Here is a 20,407-nt window from a genome sequence, read left to right as displayed (position 1 = left end):
GGAAATGGTAGGAGACTCCATAAAAAAGATAGTAAATTCTTAATGGAATAGAGAGGGCTGAACTGTTCAATATCTTTTTTGCCTCAGTCTTCCCCCAAAAGCAAAACAGTGTTCTAACTGGTGAAAATAGAGGTGCCACAGAACAGGGTGCTGGGGCAGAATCTTTCCAGTTAGAATCATAGAGTTGGAAGAGACCGCAAGGGCCATCCAGTCCAACCCCCTGCCATGCAGGAAATCCAGATCAAAGCATCCCCGACGGATGGCCATCCAGCCTCCGTTTGAAGACCTCCAAGGAGGGAGACTCCACCACTCTCCATGGAAGTGTGTTCCACTGTCGAACAGCCCTAATGTTGAGGTGGAATCTCTTTTCCGAGAAGCAGTTGCAGCTGGACCGTAAAGGGACTCATCACCCCCAATTCTTAATGTACCTCATGACTGGAAAAGTGCTGCAAACATAATTTCCCTATGCCCTGATCTGAAGGACCTCAGAAACCATTTAGCTGGGGCATCGGTTTTAGGAGGTAGCTCTCTCAGACTACAATAGTGTTCCTTTGTTGTTATTTCTGATAACGCAAGATCTCTGAATGGCCAATCAAAATGTTGGGGCCCCAATAAGCAGTTCATGCAAAGAAACTTGCAAATGTCACTGAGCTGAAGCTGTTCAGTGAGGACCGACCCAAATTTCTTGAAACCAATGCAAGAGATCAAGTTACAGAAAATGCTTGAAATCTTTACTGCTCAAGGCAGTGCCACCAGGTACTGAATCTAAAGGTTTACATACTTGTCCACACATGGATATGGACTGTTCAATAAATGAACAGTGGAGAAAGGAATGTTGATAACACTTCATGTTTAAGTGTCAATATGTTTAATCAGGTTTTCTGTTGTTCATTAGCTATAATTATGGGGTGAGATTAAAGACTGATAACATTTTAGGCTGAAAAAAAGTCACAATCCTAAGATTTCACAAGCCTTTTCTCACTGGTGTAGATGCTTTAATGGCATCATAAAAAAGGCAATTCCTATCTGAAAAGACCATGTTCTCATCTGTTTCTTTGTAATGGAAACTGGAGAATGGGGGGGGGGGGGGGGAGTAGGTTGCTTACTTGTAGCTGTGGTTCTTTGAGTGGTCATCTGTAAACTTACTCATACAGGATTCTCTGCACCTGCACAGACCATCTTCGAAAACCTCTAGAGCTAGATCTCTTCAGCAGAAGTCTCTCTCCCCTCTATGCTGTGTGTGCGCAGTATTCAAACCCACGCAAACCACTTCAGTTCGCCAGAACAGCAGTAACTAAGGAAATCAAGCATAGTAAAAGAGAGGAGGATGGAAAGGTTGTGTGAGTTCACAGATGACCACTTGAAGAACCAGTAACCAATCTGCTTTTCTTCTTTGTGACCTCTGTGATTTACACATATAGGAGACAGGAAAACTAGACACATCTGGAAAGAGAATGACTATGCTCATGATGACTGAAGCACAGACAAGTCAAAAGAAGTAGTCTCTGGTCCATATGTAAAGTCTGTCATTCTTGACAAAAGTGAGTGGCTGGGCTCAAGTAGCTTTTGAGATAATCTGAATGGGTATGCCAGCTAAGAATGCAGATGAAGCTGAAATAGCTCTTATGAAATGAGAACAAATAGAGGAAGGCGCTGGATTCCTGACAGTCTGGGGGGCAAATGAAATGGGAGTAGCTGCCCATTTGGAAATATCCGGCAAGGAAGCTTGACAATCTTTGTCTGTAGCTCTTACTTACAGAAAGTCTAAGAACGTAGTGGCAAACCTATGGCATGCGTGCCAGAGATGACATACAAAGCCATTTTTCATGGTATGTGGAGGGTGGTGAAGAGGACAAGTGAAAGTGACTTCACTGTACAACCAGCAGCATGCCAAGATGTAGTAGTTTGCTCAGCAACTAGGGCATAAAGCTTGTCAAAAAGTGGGACAACTTTCTCCCAAAGATACTTTTGGTACTTCCAAAGACTGATAGTTGGACATTTGAAAAAAAGTGCCACGGTAACACAGGACTTACAAGCCATGGAGTCAAGCTTGCAATCCTCTTTATTCCCAGGAATAGAATGTTGCTTCCTTGATGGTTTAGCAGTAGCTACTTCCATGAGGACTGAGTTAGGCAAGAGATTTTGAAAAGTATGGCACAATTGGAATACAGGTTATTGATGCAACAAGATGTTGGCTGAATTGAAAATGGTGATCTCCAGAAACATTAAGCAACATCCAGTAAAGCAAATAGAAATGGAACAGGTACCAGTGGGATGTGCCTTAGAGTCAATCTGGTGAAAGGCCAGATCAAGAGCTGCGGCAGGCAGTTGCTGGATATCCAGCTCCAACACCTTGGCCAACCTCAGTGCATGATCACCATATTAATGTACATATGATGGAAATGGCGGATGCTGGGCAGCCATGTTTGGGGCCAAAGACTGATTTGGTGAAGGAGCAGATGTATGACAGAATCAGAGGTGTTGGAAATGGAGTTAAAAGGCTGAGTGGAAGAGGGATGTCTGTCAGTCAAGATTTCAGACAAGAGTCATAAACAGAGACTGTTGCAAAGTGTGAACTGCTAAACATGGAGTAGTTTGGGGCTGCAAGGAAAGAAAAGGAGTTAGACGTCCTTGACCTGGCCAATCTTGGTTGCCCTGGAAGAAGCAACTGATCAGATAGATGTGATGGAGATGCGTGTGAGAGGGATGCCAACGGTGGAGCCTTTGGGTCTGGTGGACCTCTGAATTCAGCAGATATGTAATCACAAAACCTTACTGGTAGAGAATACAGATAGTAGGGTCTGTACCAGTCCATCAACACCTGGTGGCATCTTCCCTAGCTGACCAAAGGGCTGGGAAATAATCATCACAGTAGTGGCCTGTTCGTAGAAGGTGACAAGGTGACAACAAGCTCTTGACTAATACTAGTTTTATCTCGAGGCACATTATTGTATGTATTACATACACCTCAAGAGTATATACACACCCATGCAATTATTTTGTTTAATGCAAGTGACTAAAGCTAGAGATGTGAAAATATATTTAACAGCTGAGAACTGTTAAAAACTATACATTTAAATATGGGTATGTTTTTCTCAGACAAAAATAGAAACACATCTTGCTTCTTATAGAAAACCTGACAAGCTGCTAACATACCATTAACTTTGATTTGCATAAACAACCATGTAGTAAGCCTACATCCACTTTATCAGAGCTTTATTTCAACTTTTAAGAAAGCCCACAAAAATGCACCTTTTTAGTCACAGTGGCCCCATACAGACTGCCAAAATAAAGCTGCTTCGGGTCACTTTGGAGGTACACTATTTAAATGATGCATGCATCCTAAGAGCCCGGAAGCTGTGCCAAAGCTGCGCTCCAGTCCTTAGGACTGGATCGTGGCTTTGTTGCGGTGTCTGGACTCTTAGGATACATACATCATTTAAACAGCATACCTCCAAAGTGACCTGAAGCAGCTTTATTTTGGCCTGTCTGTATGGGGCCAGTATTTCTTTCCTGCATACACTTAATTGGACATAATTAGGTAGTACTGCCATTGAAAGTATGGAAATTCAGATTCTTAGAAGATGTTACAATGCTTTGTTACAAAACCTAGCTTAAAACCACTTATGGAAAAACCACTCTCCTGGGGACTGCATTTACATGACCTCCTATCCTATTTTTGTTTGTATATTCAACAAATAGAAAATGTAGTATAATGCTTAGCATTTCATCAGACTTCCATTTGCAAAATGCTTCTGAACTGACTCCATCTCAAAAATACAATACCCATCCTATTTTCACAAACAGGAAACAGATTCTGATCTTTTTGTAACATTCACTTAACAAGTTTAACAGTTATTGAGCACCATGTTCACGAAAGCAGAAAAATATGCTTATTAATCTTCAGTCTGCTAAGGTTCAGACCAGTAGAGAATGGTTTAGTAAAATGAAGCTGCCAAGCAAGTTAGGAAGTCAGTACATTTTCAAAATGGCAAAAATCTGTTAAGAAATTTAATTTCTTTTTAATTTATGAATCCTTCATGAGACCACTTACAAGTTAATCAATACCAAGAAATGCCCATTATTACAAGTTTTAACTAGCCCATTCTCATATTAAATTCATTCTATTTATTTCTTCTATGTTTACTTATTACGCAAAAACATTTATATCTTTTAGCATGTTTACACAGCACGTCTCATATTTTTATTATAAATTAAAGGGATAGCAAGTTTATTTTTTATCACAAGAAGGCATATCCATAGACAGCATAACTAGAAATATCAGAATAAAACATTTTGTCTGCCGCACATTTTTTGACAGAAAAAGAATGAGTCCAACTTCTTTGAGGAAAAGGTATATATTTACAGCTTTATTTGTATGCAGTTAAACAGCAAACAATTTTAAAGTCACCAAACAAATAAATTATTAAAAGGAACTGTGTACAAATAATAAGGCAATATTCCTATGAAGTTCAATTAAAGTCCGTGCTAACTCTCCAAAGACATAAGCAGTATTGCCAAGCCAGAAGAATATGTGTGTCATAACAAATTCAGATTATATCCAAAGAAACCCTTCAAGGACAGTTATAATAAGAGGCTTTAATTCCTGATTACACCTCTACCCTCTGCAAAGAAAAGGTCTTCCTAAAGCATGTAAAGATAAGAATATAGAATAGTCTCCAAAACGAACATTCAGTGCTTTAGTTTCAAGGATGCCGTGTCCACACACAATGGTAGAGACAGAAGAGTAAGTTAGTATTTTTTCCATTCCATGTCATCTGGAGGATTGACTTCTACTTTCCTTTTACCTACATCAGACCAGTTTGTGCTCAGAACGGTCCCACCAGATTCCATCTGCAAAAATAAATATGATTGTAATTCTTAATTTTATATATATACTTGAAACAACAAAACAAAACAAAAAAAAACCTCCACAATAGATTGTGTTCTGCTGGCAAGAGAAGTCATACTGACGATGTGAGCAACTGTCAACTCTCTATGTAACAATACTATGTTCAAATATTGTCAGTCCTCATTATATGCGGACTTGCCATCTGCGAATTAAAACATCTGTGGACAGCAAACCTGCACTGTTCTCAATGGAAGTGCAGCCACACTGCTGTGCCACCATTAGGAACAGGTCTTCGTACCTGCCTCCCAGCCGAGGACTCAAAAGGACAATGAAGCCGCTCCTGGCTGGAACACAAAAAGTTAACTTGGGGCCTGCCAGGCTGTCTGCAGTAGTGAGTTTATTACTTCCGTTTAATAGGAAAAATAAACACTTTTTGTATATGGTTTGATTTCTTTTTTATTGTCAAAAAGACACTGGACCAAGAACTATCCCTTATTAATAATTCAGAATTTGGACTAGAACATTAATGGACAAATTTCCTCAACAGTTGAGAGCAGTAAGAAGAGTGCTACAGGAAAATAGTTTGGCACTAGTTTATATCCTATGCCAATAAATACGAAGCTATGATAAATTCATTATTAACTTATGCCAATTTATGGAGAGACTTGCTGAGCAATTACTGTCTCCCTTGAATATGAAAACTAGCTCAGATCAAATTCTATACATCAATTTGATTTTTAAATAAATCACAAAAGTGAATTCTCTTTGTTACCAATTGTTTTTTTTAAAGTCAAAAACATTTCAGTTTGAACCGACAACATACCTAACTCTTGAAATCCTAACAACGTACCATTTGTGTTTAGTGACGTATTTATTGAGTTGTGCATGATAGAAGACACTCAAGTTCTAGGGCTTTTATCCAAAGGTACTTTTAGGTGAGCAGAATGCACATTTGCTCCTTGTGCTAGACTGGCACTCTGCAGTGCCAGATAACATACTGTTCACTGGTCCCTAGTTTCAGGGGCAGGTTTTCAGGGAACCTAAGAGGAATTCAGCAAGTAGGGAGAGGAACTGCCTGAAACCAGAGGCTGCTTTTCTTTTCTACAAACATATACATACCTGGATATTAGGTTCAGTCCACATAATTTTGCCACTACATCTGTCAATGCCTAAGTTAAGTTGCAGTCATAATAAATTAAACATAACAAATAGCCAATAGCAAATAAAATACGGAACATATCTTACAAAAGATTTGTTCATGGCACGTTTCACTTCATCTGTACCATCTGAATAAATCTGCTGGAAAAGTTTGTTTAAAGCGGCATCACCCTCCAACTTTTCATTCTTTTCTTCTTCTTTGATTTCAACCACCAATTTGTCCCAGTTCCTTGTATAATGAGAGGATGTTGGATAGAGAAGCATGGATTCTGAAACTAAAATAAGCAAAGAGAGATGTGTGAAATCTGAAACTATAATAATCCTCAAAATCTAACCTATGGTTGCCTATGAAATATAAGAAACTTCATTGGTAATAGTTGAAGGAAAACGGTAGCATTAAACTTCATAGCATGAGATATATAATTCTTCCTCACTTCCTTGTACGTTCAAAACTGTAAAGGAGTAGGTAAAAGGTAAAGGTTTTCCTTTTGACAAGGTTGTCAAGTTGTGTCCCACTTTAGGGGATGATGCTCATTTCCGTTACTAAGCCTAAGAGCTAGCAGTGTCAAAGAGGACTCTGTGATCATGTGGCCAGCATGACTGCACAGAATTCTGCTACCTTCCCACCAAAGTGGTACCTATTTATCTACTTGCACTTTTACATGCTTCTGAACAGCTAGGTTGGCAGAAGCTGGGACTAGTGACTCACTCCATCATGCAGCACTTGGGTCTCTAACTGCCAAACTGCTGATCTTGCAGTAAAGGAGTAGTGGGTGACAAATATGAATGTTTCCACTTTACAGAACTAAGTAGTTAGATCTGACTACTTCATGCCATCCATGCTTTAATATTTATAGCTAACTGTGGCCCGTTACAGACGGGCCTTAAAGTACATGCTGAGCACATACTAGGGTTAGGAAGTGGTGGCGCTTCTGCACCCCCTCAACCCTAGTACGTGCTCAGCACGTACAAAATGGCGGCGGCCATTCCACACGGCCGCCGCCATGACTACGTCACGACCGCACCACCTCCAAACGAGGCGGTGCGGTTGTTACGTAGTGGGGCCGTGCGAGGGTGCTTAGTGCGCCCTTTCCGTGGCCCCGGAAGGAGCTCCGTTTTGGAGCTCCTTCCAGGCTTGCATCGGTGGGCGCAGCCTTTAGATGGCTGCGCCCAGTGACACAGAGGAGAAAGGGGCCAAGCGGCCCCTTTCTCCTCCTCCCCGCCGCCGCGGGGTGTCCTTGGGGCTTGAAGCCCCAAGGACACCCCTTTCCAGGCCGTGGGGAAGCGGCCTTTTGCCCCTTCCTCGCAGCCCGGAAAGCGGGGGATCGAGACCTCAGCGGCTGCCGCTCTAGCCACTGAGGCCCCGATCCGGCGGGGAAAGGGGTGGGTGCAGGCCACTGCTTTTCGGTGGTCTGTAACGCGCCTGTGTTGTGAATAAAAAGTACTAGGTGACTGGTTCTACCATATGAAACACCTATAATATCCAAGAAATTATTTAAAATTATCTGGACAGGAGTATTTACATGGGAACAGAAGTACTAACAAGTATGCTTTTTACATTTACAGCAATCAGGAATAAGACAGAACCATAAAAGTGATGAAGTTCGAACAGTCTCAAGGCTGTAGGAGTTTTCAGAAATGATATTAAGATACTTGACCATGACTTGTATACATGTGGGTTTTGTTTTTAAATTTGCTGGCACTGTACTAACACTCTATGTAATGTGTTGTCTTCTTGGAAAAGCTGCAAGCACTGGATTTACATGGCAGCTAAGAAAAATAAATCCTGATGGCAGTTTGAGCTGTTAATATGTTAGAATCTTATTTAGGGATGTAAATCTTTGCTCATTTCATTTCCTAATATCAAATTTTCACTCTGCTGCAGAAGAAGAGAATATTTCTATTGTGCTTCCAGATTCCTCAGGAAGGCACATATATGTGAGCTTGCATGCACATGAGAGTCCAGACAATTGAGAATACAAAACCAAAGAACAACAAAAGCAGAGAGGAAACCTACCATATATTTGTGAAATACAATTGTCATCATATTACAAGCTTGTATTTTTCTCAACTCTAAAGGAGCCCAGTCCAATTCAAGCCATTATGTCTCTTTCCTACTATATTATTATAAGGGATAAATAAGTGCAAAAGTCAGTCTTTGTCAGTACAAAATTTTATCATATCTTTTCATTTGTAGCACAGTTATAATAGCCAATTCTTTGTCTATTCTTGCACATCCTACTATTGAACAATTTTGGTTACACAAACTACAGCTCAGCACCACAGACCTGGTGTAATTTGTTTTGCTTTAGGAGTAATTTCATGTCCTTCCAGATTTTCCCATCGTACAGCTTCTGGTTTCTTCATCTTTATTTCAATCTATAGAACACAACAACAAAAAAAGCATTTTAATGCATTTCAGCAGTGCCAGTTAGTTTTAGGAATAAAATGCAAATACCCTTACATATATTGTGACTAAGCCAGTGCTCACAATAAATGTGAAGGGTACATTGTTCTCATTCTCATTTATGTGAAAGCATTTTCAAATGACCTAGCTCTTTGAATTCTGAAATCAAGCCTGAACTGGAAAGCATCTTCTGCTGAACCATCTCTTCTCTTAATACTCTGATTTGGCACCAGAAGTCGCTAGGCTAACTCAGAACACAACCTATGCTTACAATGCTATCACTGAGTATCAGAAGAGACCTCTGTGATACATCATCAACATTAACAGAAATGATGATAACAATAATATTAATAATAATAAAAAGTAGGCAATTTAATCTCATACTTTTTCACTGAAAAAGTAAAAATAAATTACTAAGCAACAGCACCTTGGCACACATTAACACTCATATTAACTAATTATGCCATTAATGATGATAAAGAAATAGCAAAAAAGGGAGCAAGGAACTGCACAGCCAGAACAACTGCAAGTACTTATACAATTTTGTGGCCTACAACCGCTATTGTTTATTACGTGTTTATTCCTAATTAGAATTCAAACTGATGTTTTTCAAAAGTGGAACTGTGCCTTTTAAAAATTTTGTAGAAAAAAGAACAAAATAAATGTTCGTTTTCTGGTGTAAGCCACAATCATCAAGGCGATGTATGGGGAAAGTGGTTTTACATTTCTACAAATAGAACGTAATATCACATATATCTCACATTGTCACTGGTAGCAATACCTCTAGCTCACCTCCTTCTAAACAATTTAAGTCTTTATGTAAAAGATCAGCTGAATGAAAGTGTGTGGTGTTTTATCATTAAGAAGCTAAAAAATAAAATGGCAGTAACATGAAAGAAATGTCACAAATGATATAATAATTAATTCTGGCATTAAAAGCTAAAGTAGCTAAAACTCATTTTACAGCACTTCAAAGAAATTCTGAGAAACCTACAATTAACACCAAGACAAATGCTAGATCAGGAAGGTGGCCAAGGATACTAAGGTAAAATTTAGTTCAGCCTTGTGTAATATAAGATAACACTACAATTGTCAGAATCCACCTTCAGTCAGTCATTCAGGGTGTATTCTGCCATGAGGTTTGTAGAGATAGATAGATAGATAGATAGATAGATAGATAGATAGATGATAGATAGATAGACAGACAGACTGCAGAATGGGGGTCAGTGAATAGGCTCTCAAACACAAATAGGGATAGAGATAGATAAGCATATATAGAGAGGGAGTAGAGATATAGATAGATAGGCATTTTTGGGAAGGAGGACTGCCACCATGGGGAATGGGCCAGATGGTCACATATCGCAGACAGGCAGTTTTATGAAGGCTGGATGGGTAACAGATACCAAAGATGCATACAGCCTTAGATCTCTCCTAGTTAACGGAACTGGGAACCAAATGGCTACTCCTCCTTCTTCCTCCCCTTCAGAACAAAGGGAGGAATTCTACATCAAAGGCTGACCAGAAGAAAAAGTAACCAAGGGGGACTGGGGGATTTTAAAGTGCTGTCTCTATCTGGAGTTCTCCAGATTCAGCAAAGACGTGATTCCATGTATTGCTACTCTCCTTACAATAAATTTTGTTCTTACAATAGTTGTTGTTAAGGTCTGTTTAGAATACGCAAATCTCACAACAATTGCAGAGACTGTCAAGAAGGGGTACTCCGGTTAGAATTCACAGAACTGCCATATTAAGAAAAGTACAGAATTAGTTACAATTCGTTTTGCGTCATTTACACAATCGGTTAAAACTGTCCCTGACCAACAAAAAACGTGCATGTGGCTAATAAGAAACACAAATTAAGAAAAACACTAGAAATATAAGAACTGCAGACAGCAAACCATCTCAGAATACAAAGATACAGCCATGCTAGTAGTACGTAGAGAGATTGTTATTATTAACTTCATTTATAAAGTGCTGTAAGTTTATACAGCGCTGTACATAAAATAAAATAAAATAAAATAAAATAAAATAAAATAAAATAAAATAAAATGGACCTGCCAGTGGTGTACATACCAGAAAAGATAATATAATACAAAATTGAAGCACAATGTCATTCAACAAAATATACAAACAGATTAAAATAAACATCAAATAACAATCAAGTAATGTCTGGGAACGCTTCCCTGAACAGAATAGTTTTTATCACAGTTTTAAAGCTGGGTAAAGAGGAGATAAACCATGTTTGAGAGGGAAAGAGGTTCCAGGAGTAAGAAGTGGCCAAAGAAAAAGGGCGGATCCGAGCTGGAGAAGTAGAAAACCTCTGCTGGGACAACAGTCCTTGGTTGCCAGAATGGAGGCCATGAGTGGGAAAATACGGGGAAAGAAGATGTGATAAGTAAGGAGGGGCCAGCCTCTGCACTGCTTTAAAAGTCATTAACCGGAGTTTATAACTAATACGGAGGGGGAGAGGGAGCCAGTGGAGGGATGACAAAAGAGACATGATCATAATGGTGAGCCAACATTATGATATGTGCAGCTGAATGCTGGACAGAAATCAAAGAACAAAGATGAGAAAGAGGAAACCCCACCAGAAGAAAGTTGCAGTAATCCAGACACGATATTAAGGCATGGACTAGAATCTTGGCGGTGGAAGCCAAAAGAAACAATCGGATTTTAGCAATGTTATAAAGAAAAAATCTACATGTCTTAGTTATAGCTTGAATCTGCGGGATACATGACAGAGTGGAATCAAAAATAAAACCAAGACTGCGGGCTTGCTGGACAGGGTGAATAGAGATGTCATTGAGAAGAACTGAAAAGGAGTATTGAACAGTAGGCTTTGGAGGAAAAACAAGAAGCTCAGTCTCAGACATACTGAGCTTTAAGCACTGCTGCTGCATCCACTGATACACAGCATTGAGACAAGCAGATACTTGCTGTTTAAGACTCGAAGAAAGATCAGGGGTGGAAAGATTCAGCTGGGTGTCATCAGCATACAGATGATAAGAAAAGCGAAAGAACTGATGAGCTTACCTAAAGACAGTGTGTAGAGAGAAAACAATAGGGGCTTGAAACAGAGCCCTGTGGAAGAGAGATCTTGTAGCACCTTTGAGACTAACTGAAAGAAAAAAATTGGCAGCATGAGCTTTTGAAGACTTCTGTCTACTTCCTCAGATGCATTTGGTGAAGTTGAAGCCAGGTACAAACATATATATGCCATTGATATGTGAGGATGTCAATTCAAATTACATCCTTTGTGTATGAATCATAGAATCATAGAGTTGGAAGAGACCGCAAGGGCCATTCAGTCCAACCCCCTGCCATACAGGAAATGAAGTTGCAGGTCCAATTTTAACGATGGTCGTTAGTGCACAAAAACATAGGAAACTGGTCTTCCTGCATGGAGATGAACTGGCATATCCAGTTTTGCAATGGGACTAGCCTTAGTGGTTAGGGGAATAGATGAATGTAGGGCACCCCCATGAGGATGGGGTCAGAACAGTGTTGAAGTGTGTGTATGATTCTATGGCTGTATCAAGTATACTTAACTAGTGTGTCATGAAACCATTGTCTTTGTTCAATCCATTGCTGAGGGACTATAGTTTGTGGATGAATTCCAGTTCTGCTGTTTCTCTTTCCAAACTACTTTTATAGTTCTTTTGTTCAATGACCGCTGTTCTGAGGTCTGAGATGGAATACCCAAGAAGATTGAAATGTTCTGTTTTTGTGTATTCCCATTCCTAATACCTGACTTAGGTCAATTTATCCTCTGGCACAGAGATTGGCCTGTTTGCCCAACAGAGTGCTGAAGGGCATTGCTGACACAATTGAGGGATGAGCATGTATGCCAATTTCTTTCTTTCAGTTAGTCTCAAAGGTGCTACAAGATCTCTCTACATCTCAGAATATCTCACTCTCACAACACACATGCACACAGAAGACTTCTAGGTAGCACATACTAGAACAACTATATGCATCATGTAAAAATAAAGCTTTTTCCCCTTCAAAACTGTTGGCTTCATTAGTCTGCATATATATGCATATACTGTAACTGAATAAAATATGGCTCAATGCTATTAAGAAATATACGTTAACTTTTTAGAATATAAACTCTGATATTCAGTTCTTTTAAAACAGTAAGAATCTTCCTTCTATGATAACAGCACACAATTATGTTTTTCTTCCGCTGTAATTTGCTTTAACTTTTAATTTCTGATTTTATAAACCAGACAAGAAGAGACGCTAGCAAAATTCTCAGCTCACAATAGCACATATAAGAGTAAATATATTTCCATGTTTCAGAGTACTGAACAGCCCTATCATCCTTCTCAAGATCAGAGCTAAAAGGGTGCTATGTATGAACTAATTTGTTCTGGCAGAACGTTATACTGAAGTGAACTTCATAGCTCTAGCCAAATCCAGGATAACCCAGGGATCCCTGTAGCTCCAAGAACAAAGACACTTCTGTAAATGCTCCTTCTGAAGAACTTCTTATAGCAAACTCCCCAAATACTTTGCCACAAATCAAAACTCCTACATCTAACTAGCATTTTCAAAATTTATTAACTACCTGAGTATTTTTAATTAGCCTATTTAAAATTGAATCTTAAAATACCAGTAATTCAAACTGAGTAAGACTAGCTTTTTAAATCACTCTGGACAATTTACAGTATCACTTTAAAAACAATAATGTATACTAGAAAGTTTAGCCTAGCTGTCTTCTTGCCATACTGATTTTCCAGTTTCTGCCTAACAGGATAACCTAGGAATAATCTATGAAGTATATGCATGGTCTCGCTTTGAAAGCAAAATTAAAACCAATGTGTTTCCCACATTATCCTCCCTCAACCCAGGGAATCAACTGATAAAGTGAAAAATTTAGGCACTTGTATACACTGGCATTTATACTACGTATACTGTATGATAACATAAAAGCTGAAGCTGATAGCTGTGATGGCAAGGAGTGTGTGCTATCTGGGTTGTCGTTTGACATAATGGGTCCAGAAGTACCCCCAATCTGTGAACACAATCTTTCAGAGTGTAACCCCTGCCCCATTCCTTTGGATGAGCTCCCCTGTGGCTTTATGTAAATGTGAAACAGCATTGGGGATAGAATGGCACCTTGTGGAATCCCACAGAACAACAATTTTTTTGAGCAGGAGCATCTCCCAGTGCCTTCATCTGGAGTCTACCTGATCTATAGTGCAGCAACTACTGAAATACAGTACTCCCAATTCCCAAGCCCTCCAGACATCCCAAAAGGTCTAATAGAATCAGCCCTCCCCTACCAATGCTCAGTGGAAGATCACCCACTAAGCAACCATAGATTTTTCCACTTTGTATCCTGCTCTAAACATTCCCAGTTTCTTAAACCATTCCTCACAAGATATGGCTTCCTGTGATGCCTCCATTTCCAGCAGATAAGGTCCCATCATCCTCTAGAGTGGGCAGCTCCTCACATTTGCTGCTAAGTAGGCAGGAAGAAACACAAAACCCATGCCTAGCCCCCTGTGGGAGGGACTACCCTCCCTTAGGAAGCCAGTCATTAATTAGCCAAAGCAAATATCACCATTGACCAAAGCCAACAGTAAACCTATATTATATTTTATTTTAACCTAGGTAGATACCAAAGAGAGAAAAGGGCCAAGGTCAAGGCCCTAACCACTGGTCAATGATCAAACTAGAGCAGAGCATCACTGGGGGAAGAGAATGTCAGAGGTTTATGATCCCCTTTTGTCTAAGCTTAGAGAGGAGCCCTGAGAATCTGGCCTCAAAGATGAGGTGGACAGTAGCAAGGCGAACAGGTCTATGTGAGGATGTTCTAGCACATCCAACGTTGTCTGGCCCGATTTATGTCTGTTGTGGACAACCAGCCCGCTGTTGAATATAGACCTTAGAGGCGATGATCAGTCTTGAGGCATAGAAGCTATCTCTGGCTGCTGGGATGAGAAATGTAGCCCTTCAATCAGGGCCTTAAATATCGATTGTAAACCTCAATATCGACAACCTACATTGAGATGTCTGTCTTGATGAAGACCATTTGTTGTTAGCAAAGTTAATGAAGGAAAGTAAAGCCCTCCTGACAGGTCACAGATTTAGTCAGACAACGCTGAAAGGCTGTTTTTCTGACATTATCTGTAATGAGCCAGGTTGAAGTCACCATGGTCACCCCAACTTGTCAATCTAGAGACAGATGAGAACCGAGCCCTTAGAGTCTGACACAGGTGGACCTGGAGGCCCAACTGTCAAGGGATTCGGGGTCCTAAGATGGACCGTGGCTCTGTAATGGTAATTTAGTGTGATGATCTCTCGGAGAGGTAGGGATAACCTGTAGAGGCCTAACGCGGAAGCTGGGCCAGGAAAGACAGGGTAATGGTCTAACCTCAAACCCTGGAGGATAGTAAGTGGTGAGAAATGAGACTGGCCCCCACTGTCTGAGGATCAGAAGGGCTAACACGGAGATGGACAACATCCAAACCTGCGGCGGGGACACCATCACCCACCCCTGTGACTGAAGGCACTCACCCTCACTGGGAGGTCGAAGGGTGGGTGCATGAGATGTCTGTATGGAATGTGAAACTCTGGCGCCTCCATGGCTGAAGCATTTCTAGTCAGTTATGGCAGCCCTGGTGTGCCGACAGTGAGACACGCAGAGGTAGATCAGACAAAGGACTGTTGTGTAGACCCCTCTACTTAGAAGGCCATTGGTGACACCTCTGGTAGGCAAGTGAATAAGGACCTGCTAGGGGACATAATGAAGGGCTTTGAACTGGATGAGCCAGTTGTCAAGGGAGAATCATCATAGTGGAATATCTGGGAGAAGGGAAGGTGATAATATGTATTGGAAAGGCCCAAGGTGGAGAGGGGATCTCCAGGTAAAAGTGACTCTAGGATGGTTGGAATAGTCATAATCTGTAACCTCATTAGTTTTTTAACCATTATTAATACTATTTATATCAGTATGGCTAGCAAACAGCTCTAAGCCTTGGGCATTAAGAAGTAGCCCTCAGGCGGCCATAAAATCAGGCCCAGATGGGAAAGAGCCCGGTTCCCACACTAGGGAACTGGAAAGGAAAAGGCTGGTGGTGAAAGGAGGCCAGGGAAAAGGTCTGTAGGTATAAAACTTCCAAGGCAAAGACATTCGGCTGACTCAAAAACACATCCTACTAGGAATGTAGGCAGGAAAAAGACTGGCTTCCTAAAGTGGGAGTACAGACATGGTTTTTGTATAACTCCCTCAGGGGTACAGACATGGTTTTTGTATTTTTTTTCCTGCTTACGCAGAAGCAAATGGGAGGAGCTTCCCACTCTAGAGAATGATGGGACCTTGTCTGCTGGGAAATTTTGAATTGGGATCTGCTTTAGTACAGTGTGCCCAGGTAATAGGCGGGTGCATTATACGCTGCTTTCAGCATACGCTGAAAGCAGCACTACTTTTTCCAGCGCTATGCGCCGGAAGAAACAATAGTGCTCGTGCCCATGGCGCGCATACATGCCACCACCACACGCCACTGCAAGCACAAGCTCCAGAACAGATCCCCTGCATAAAACAAGGGCGCACTGTATGTTTAACATCTAACAAACAAAACCTTAAACAGGTAAACATTATGTAAGCAAGAAGTCAAATTATTTCACGCTCTTTGAAGCTAACATTTAACTTCAATATTTACAGATGGGGATGGGGGAATGAAGAATGAAAATGTAATTAAAATGTTAACCTTCCACTGGTAAGAAAAATTACTTTATCAGCCTGGTTTCAGGGTCATATGCATCTGACAACGGATACTATATCAGTTTTCCCCCCTCCACAATTATCTCTATTTTGAGAATCTTCCCCCCCCCCCCATTACAACAATATAGCTGTAAACAAAGACATCTGGATAACAATGCCCAATTTAAAGTACATGGACCTACAAGAATGGTATGCGGCAATTGGCTGGAGTTGTGCTGGTCTGGGAGAAAATGATGTCACAAGCCTGAAAATATGGGGGAAAGCTTTTAAATGATCTTACTATTGACAGCTGCCTTACTCTGTCACATAAACTACAGGTCTCACATCTTTTGAAAATAATACTGTTATTTTCACATCAATAATTTTATACTGAGAATTCTATGGCTATTTCTGGTTTTTGTTTTTCCAATGAGTCAACTGAATAGATTATTCTTAGCTAATTATGTTAAAATATGAAATATTCTAGAAATATTCTGCTGATTACTTGACCAGATTTATATCCTTTAAAAATGACTGAAGAATGTTATGGAATTATGCATTTTTAGGGACGTAAATTTTTCCATAATAAAAATCATAAGAACATGACTTCTCCTCCTACCATCTTGAGAATGTTATAAATTATCTTGGGCAAGGATAAGTGTGAAGAGGGACTCCAGTGAGGTGGCTAAAATGAATGCAAAGATTCTCACAATACAGTGGGCTCTTCCTTTATGCGGGGGATCCATTCTGGACTCCCCACCATGTAAGGGGAATTCCGCGTATGCTTCAGCCCCATTTCACCACCAGCCTTTTCCTTTCCAGTTCCCTAGTGTGGGAACCGGCGTAGACTTCCAGCGTATGCTGGAGTCCGCATAAGGCGCGCCCGTGTATAACGCAGGCACACTGTACCACTGAATGCTGACCCATATTTCAAAGTTGAATAATATTTTAGTCCCACATTTATTCTGTTGTAAAAGTAGTCTGAACATTTCAAAAACTGAGACAATATACTAAAAATATTAGCTTTCAGTATGTATTTAAAGTAGTTCTTTTTAACCTTCATTCCTTTTAAAGTTTATGTTCAACACTCATAAATAAAGAATATGTAGTCCTAAAAGAATCTTGAAATAAGCCACAGAATATTATGATTCTGCACTGTTAATCATTCATTGTGAAATACTATGCCACCCCAACAAATTTATTACTTCACACAGCACTCATCACTATTTAACACCACAGTTAATATTTTAGCGCCCTCTAGTGAAAATAAGACAATTTCAACACAACTGCTGATTATATTCCAGAAGAAAGACTGATAATTTTATTTGGGACTACAGGTTCAAAGGGCTGTGAGATTTCCAGTATTACAGAACCAATTTAATGAAAAAATTAAAGGGTTAAAATTAAAATTAAAAGGTTCAGCAATTCTCAATCAGTTAGACCAGCATTCAAGATTCAACTGGCCTTGTGTGTTTTCCCTCTGGCCAGTGGAGAGAAACTAACAAGAAAACATGTATCAGAATTCTACATAACACACAGCTTGGACCTAGCACTCCCAGATTAATAATGGCCTGCTTCAGATAATTACACATGGTAGTATCCAGTGTAATGGTTTAAGTGTTGCACTATGACTCCAGAGACTAGGGTTCCTAGCTTGGCCATGAAACCCACTGGCTGACCTTTGCCAAGTCACATGCTCTCAGTCTCAAGATAAGGCAACAGCATACCTCTACTGAATGAATTTTGCCAAAAAACCATAATAGGATTGTTATAAATCAAAAATGACTTGAAGGTACACAACAACAGTAAAGACATACTTTGTTGCAGGTCCAAGTTACCAAATTTATTCTTCCAATACTCTCTCTAACTCTGATACCTATAAGCCAACAATCTTATCAAGAGGTGTAAGATCTACACAATGAAAACAGCTTTCCTTATCCATATTTTCAAAGCAGCCAACTAATGGTCCAAAACCATCTGTTCAGAGACTGCACATAAATCAGACATTAGGAATGAGAATACACAAAAACTGATAACAGAACACTTCAGTCTCCCTAGGCATTCCATCTCAGACCTCAGAGCAGTGGTCCTTGAAGAAAAGAACTTCAAAGGAAGATTGGAAAGAGAAATAGCAGAATTGGAATGTATCACAGACTACAGTCTATCGATGGATTGAACAGAGATACTGGTTTCCTGGCACAGTACACACATTTCAACACTATCTAACCCCCATCCCAATGAAAGCGCCCTTGACCATCACATCCCTTCTCTGTTTCCCACACTACATTCTAAAACTTATTCATATGGTTATCTACTCTCCTTGACTTTAAGCAACAGCCTTCTTCCTGCCTTCATGCCCCAGCCACCATCATTAAAACTGAACTTGTCATCTGAACTCCATACCCACAAAGTTTTGAACTTGAATTTACGTTCTCACACACAACCGGCTTATACAGTGGACCCTTGTTTTATGCGGGGGATCTGGTCCGGACCCCCCCCCCCCACGCACGGGAAATAAAGCGGAATCTCAAGTCCCATTAGTCTTAATGGCAGTGCGCTCCTATGCAACACATTGCATGTACGTTGTTAAGAGGGCCGAGGCTCGCAATTTGCATGACCTTGAGTCCGCGTATGGCAAGCCCACATACGGCGTAGCCACACTGTATAGGTTTGTCTGTGGATTCTCCACTCCACACATGCTTGTGAGGAAGTAGGCTCAAGTCTATGAAAACTCATGCTACCAACTTCTTTCCTTCAGTTAGTCTCAAAGGTACTCAAAAATCCCTCTGCAGTCTGATCAAAGACAGGACTCACAAGGCAGGACTCAGGAACTCATTGTGTTAGAGGCTAACCCGCCTTGCTATACTGATTAGTAATAACCTATTTACAGTGCACCTGGTCATATGCTGAAAGCCGCACACTGGAATAGGCAATGGCGCACACGCACCGTGCTGCACCAGTGGCACAAGTCAAACTGTTTTCAATGAGGATCCAGCATATACAGTATTTCCATTACGTAGGGAGGATGGGGATCTGGAACAAATCTCCCACGCAAGGGAAGGGGGCACTGTATTTGTATTAAGCCACCAACAGGCCAGGTATATTCTGCAATCATCATATTCAAGCACAGAAATTGACAAGTGGTGCATAACATATCAGAAAACATAACAGCTTTGTTGAAGTAGGCTATTATGAACTGCTGTAGCAGAACCCCCCCAACACACACACACATTTATTTAGAAAAAAATGTGCCAATGTGTTTAGTGAGGTTATTATTATTATTATTATTATTATTATTATTAACCTTTATTTATGAAGCGCTGTAAATTTACACAGCGCTGTACATACAATCTTTTTAATTAGACGGTTCCCTGCCCTCGGGCTTACAATCTAAAAAGACATGACACAGAAGGAGAAGGGAGCGGTGGAGGGAAAGGATAAGAGGTCCAGCAGTTCTTCTCTACCTCCAAGGCCTGGACCAAGGCAGATGGACTGGAGGGAGGGTTTGGCTTCATAATGGATGGTTAATCATTTTCCAGGGAAAATACATACTCTCAAGTAGGATAATGCGTATACAGTACATAGCAATACAGGAAATGGTTTGATAAACAGACAACAAAAGAAAACCAAATAGCAAGTGACAATTATGCAATGCCTGGGAAGGCTACTCTGAACAGGATGGTTTTCAACTCCGTTTTGAAGCTGGTTAAAGAAGTGATGGCTCTTGCTTGTGGGGGAAGAAGGTTCCAGGAGTGAGGGGCAGCAAGTGAAAAGGGGCGAATCCGGGATGGGGCAGAGGAAATCCTGGGCTGAGACAGCAGACCTAGACTACCAGAACGGAGGGCCCTGGTGGGAAGGTGAGGAGAAAGAAGGTCTGATAAGTAAGGAGGGGCCAGTCCATGGAGGGCTTTAAACGTTGACAGCAGGAGCTTGTACTGAATACGGAAAGGGAGGGGGAGCCAGTGAAGGGATGCCAACACAGGAGAGATGTGGTCAGAGCGGTGGGTGGAAGTGATAATGCATGCAGCTGAATGCTGAACAGAGATTAAAGGACGGAGGTGAGAAAGAGGAAGCCCAGCCAGGAGGACATTACAGTAATCAAGTCGTGAGATCACTAGGGCATGGACCAGGATCTTGGCAGTAGAGGCGGAGAGATATGGTCGGATTTTGGTAATATTGTACAAAAAGAATCTACAAGCCTTGGCTGTGGTCTGGATCTGAGGGATACACGACAGAGAAGAATCAAAGCTAAAACCAAGACTGCGGGCTTGCTGGACTG

At 40.7% G+C, this 20,407-nt stretch overlaps 1 protein-coding gene across 1 annotated transcript in view; it reads right to left on the bottom strand.

Moving 5' to 3' along the window:
- Positions 1-4,062: 4,062 nt before the first annotated feature.
- The window catches only part of SUGT1 (SGT1 assembly cochaperone of MIS12 kinetochore complex), a 36,340-nt gene continuing 19,995 nt past the window's right edge, over positions 4,063-20,407 (bottom strand). Inside the window, exons 11-13 of the mRNA XM_089511060.1 lie at positions 8,299-8,389; positions 6,098-6,285; positions 4,063-4,854 (exon numbers count right to left, since the gene is read on the bottom strand). Coding sequence (XP_089367186.1) covers positions 4,753-4,854; positions 6,098-6,285; positions 8,299-8,389 — 381 coding nt within the window. The 3' untranslated portion in view covers positions 4,063-4,752. The remainder of the gene's footprint in view (positions 4,855-6,097; positions 6,286-8,298; positions 8,390-20,407) is intronic.

This window comes from Sceloporus occidentalis, unplaced genomic scaffold, assembly GCF_023333645.1.
Source record: "Sceloporus occidentalis isolate IW3139 unplaced genomic scaffold, rSceOcc1.0.p SCAF_2, whole genome shotgun sequence".
NCBI lineage: Eukaryota > Metazoa > Chordata > Lepidosauria > Squamata > Phrynosomatidae > Sceloporus > Sceloporus occidentalis.
Note: the sequence above shows the minus strand (reverse complement) of the source record. Positions and strands in the feature narration are given on the sequence as shown.